The sequence below is a fragment of the Phaethon lepturus genome, unplaced genomic scaffold (genome assembly GCF_000687285.1).
Source record: "Phaethon lepturus isolate BGI_N335 unplaced genomic scaffold, ASM68728v1 scaffold6506, whole genome shotgun sequence".
Classification (NCBI taxonomy): Eukaryota; Metazoa; Chordata; class Aves; order Phaethontiformes; family Phaethontidae; genus Phaethon; species Phaethon lepturus.
In genome coordinates this window covers 16646-20400 of record NW_010543992.1, presented here as the reverse complement: position 1 = coordinate 20400, position 3755 = coordinate 16646, and the positions used below count along the sequence as shown (strand labels likewise).

The following is a 3755-nucleotide window of genomic DNA, read 5'->3' as shown; positions in this document are numbered from 1 at the left end:
ATTCCTGCTAGGGGCTTTGTGTAAACAAGCCCTGAAGAACTCTGGAATTTTGTCTGCTTATTGTTAAGATTCAATGCACAGGCAAGGAAGAGCACGTTCAGCTAATGGGGCCATCTCTCAGGGTCATCCAGCAGCTGTTCCTGTTGAATATTCAACACACCCATCCACACCCACCTCCATCCATGCATAAAAGCATTGCAGGGATCACCAGACAAGAAACAAGAAAGCAAGACTGATGACATTTAAAAATGAAGACTGCTTTTGGCAATAAAAGGATTTTTTCCTAAGCCTCCCCACCCTCCCGCTTCTGTTACCCTTCCTTTATTCCTTTTTCTGACTGTTTTTCTTAATGACATAATATCCTTTAATCGCTTAATTCTCATAATTATGATCTAAGAACACTTGAATGACCTACCCTGGATTAAACCATGTGCAGTAAAATAAAAACAGACTTCCTGCTAAATTACCTATTTCCCTTCCTATTTTGACTCCTGTATGTCTTGCGCATTAGGGGAAAACTCATTTCTCCAATATATCTCAAAAAGAAAAAAGGTAGCATTTTCAAAAGACCCCAGATGTGTTTGGGATCTAATCTTTTAAGGTATTAAATACTGCAAAATCCAACCAGTGAGATGCATATATGTATCTAAGGGGAATTATCTATTCAGCTGAAATTCACTTAAAGCTACTTAGGAGCCTCCTATCTCTCTATCAATCTATCAACCAGTTGTTTGCCCACTCTTTAAGCATAGTGCCATCTTCTGTGAGGGCTGTCGTGTGATTTGACATGATGCTTCATCAACAACTTCTTTATTTCAGGTGGGGGATGTTTTTGTTTGGGGTTTTTTTTTTGTTTGGGGTTGAGGTGCATCTTCCAAATTATAGCTCCTCTTTCTCAGAATTCGCTGTTCTTTTAAGTTTTCTCTTGCCTTGTTTTTCTTTATGAAAACCGTACAACTATTTAAACAGAAGATTTATAATAAACACATGCATGACTTAGACTATGTAGCAGAATGAGAGAAAGCAGAGCAACTGCAAGAAGTTACTTCCATGTGTCATAGATGACTTTTCAGAGAGGAAGATGGGAGTTCCAAGTTTATAGTCCATTTTATGCTATTAAACCAAGAACTCCAATCCACTTGGGGAACACAAGACACAAACTGGACAAGTATTTCCAATTTTCTGAAGAAAAAAAAGAATTTCAAATGAAAAAATAGAATGCACAAAAACATTTTAATCATGAAAAGTTGAAGATACTAAAAAAAAAGAAAAAGGAGACATTTGGAAAAAAGTGGAGAGAAGTAACACCTTTCTAGGCAAACCTAAAGATATTCTGATGGTCAGCAATCCAGCAAACGTCGTCTGGAAACTATCGATCAACTAACAGAATAAATTCTTTGGAAAGATGACGAATTCAAAGGCACCCCCACACAATAGCAAAAAAAAAAAAAAAGTCCACCTGTTAAAGCTATGAATAATTATACAAGCTTCAGCCGATACATAATACATCCTGGTATTAATCTAGATCCTTAAATACCCTTCTGGTACTAAAAATACTTTAGAGGAACTGTACATCCCAAGAGAAGAACTTGTAGAGGACTTTCTTTAGCTTCCTTTAAATTTTGTAATTTCCTTTTATATCCCAACATAACCACATTCTAGAAATTGTGGTTTGTGGGTCTGGATTAATTCCATGTGGTTGTCCAAGGAGAGATGATCCTTCTACCAGAGGAAGAAAAAAATTCCTGGAGGGTTAGACAAACATGACATAGTTACAATGGTAGCAAAGCAGATCACCTGCTTTTGCAGTAAATGCTACAAGCCAGGATGAAATTGGCTTGGTTTTCATATTATAGTATAGAAAAATCCCGCTGTACTGTCTCTGAACTTTTAAAACCATGTTGTATTCCAAATCTTTTTGTTTTCTGCTGAGAAGTCTAGGTCAAAGCATTTTTCCGGTCACATTAGGTATTTAGTCTGTTAAACTTTTTGTGACAATTAAAGCAACAGCATGGCCCTTTTTTATGCATAACCAAGCTTCTTATAAGGCCTCAGAGCCATTTCACATGTTGATTTTGTGGAGGGAAAGTGAAGATGGAAATGGTAAGCATTGTTTTTACAAGTCATATGCAAATAAATTGATTAAAACACACAAATGTTTTGGTTTGTCCTCATGAAAAGAAGTCAGGAAAAGATGAAAAGTCATCTTGAATATTACATTTCATAAAGAGAGGCAACAAAGTTGAAACACACTGGTTTGTTGGGGATTTGGGAAATGTTGGCCCAGAACCTGGGACAATAATTGGAAACACTATATTCAGCCAGATGTGACCAAAAAAGATAATTTTTAATCACATATCTGCTACCCCTACCTAATCAAAGTCCCAATCATGAGAAAAGCAAAATCTGAGCTAGCCCCACAGTTTCTGGTGCATGTGCTATTCATATTTAAGTGTTAGGAAAAAATAAAAGATGCAGCGAGACAGTAGGGTATAGTGGTAAGAAATAGGTAAGACAGTAGAGCAGATCTGTATTATCCAATGAAAAAGTATGCAGAAATGATTAAACTAGTGCCAGCTAACAAGGAAAGCCAACACTGTACAGTGCAGCATTTGCTGGAGATAACAACTCGTCTCTCTCAGCTCTGCTCATATGGCAACACTCCTGGTTTCACCTTTCTACTAAGTCTCAAATTCTAAAAAAAAAAAAGTCTGTCACAGGGAAGAAAAGTAAGTGAAGTAATAAGAAGACTCATTTTAAAAGACCTGTGCATTATATTACAAGTTGTGACAGTGGTGATACACTGCTCAAACTTTCTTTCAAAAAGGTAACATAACAGCTGTTAGTGGATATGACATAACTGTCATAGACATAATACAGTGAATAAAAAAAGATGTTTATTTTTGTTATTCCCATTCCTACTGTAGCTCTTAGCCTTACTTTCTTTACAGTTTATCATATTTTCTGGCAACCTACTTTGTAATGTTACTGCATCTATCACATGTCATCAGTATTTTGGTTTCCATTTGCTCTTCAGTTTGGTTGATGCTTGGCATAGCCACACTGTAGCTTATTATTTAAAAAAAAAAAAAAAACCACAACCAAAAATCCAAAACAAACAAACAAATTTTGTCCTATTTTCAATATACTCTACAGTTTTTGCTTTGCAGATTTAGGATTTTAGGTTTCTGAGAAAAGAAACCTAAAATTTTACTAGAATATAATGTTCAATGCCAAACCAATAAACTGACTTTCTTCACCCTCTTGCTCCATCTAATTCCATTGGTATGCTGGTGTTTCAAAGTATTGGAACTACAATTGTTTGCAAACACTGATACTTAGGTAAAGGATTTTAAATATACTTACTTAAAATAAAAGAATATGCCAAGAGAAATCAGAAGCGATGCAATTGAAAGACCATGTCCGATGATGGCCAAATAATACAAATTCAGAGCAGTCTGCAATACAAGAACAAACCAAGCACCTGTGATGCATACAGAACTACTGTTGATAAAGCACATACTTTTACATCTCTTCTGCGTAGAAAATGACTATGTGAGGATTAAGAAAATAAAACCATTATGGATAGTGATGAATCAAGTCCAGAATTCTGCAAATCAACATCTTACTAACGGAAATCATTACTAGAACTTACCTCTTACCAGTTAAAACATTAGGTTTATATTGTATACCGTTATTTTTCTCCTGAGTATTTACAAAAAACTGGCTATTTATGCTACTGCACTGGGTGCATT

At 35.6% G+C, this 3755-nt stretch overlaps 1 protein-coding gene across 1 annotated transcript in view; it reads right to left on the bottom strand.

Annotated features, from left to right (window-relative positions):
- Nucleotides 1–3755, bottom strand: part of CALCRL (calcitonin receptor-like) — a 27255-nt gene that overhangs the window by 16807 nt on the left and 6693 nt on the right. The window contains exon 5 of the mRNA XM_010288521.1: nucleotides 3367–3458. Coding sequence (XP_010286823.1) covers nucleotides 3367–3458 — 92 coding nt within the window. The remainder of the gene's footprint in view (nucleotides 1–3366; nucleotides 3459–3755) is intronic.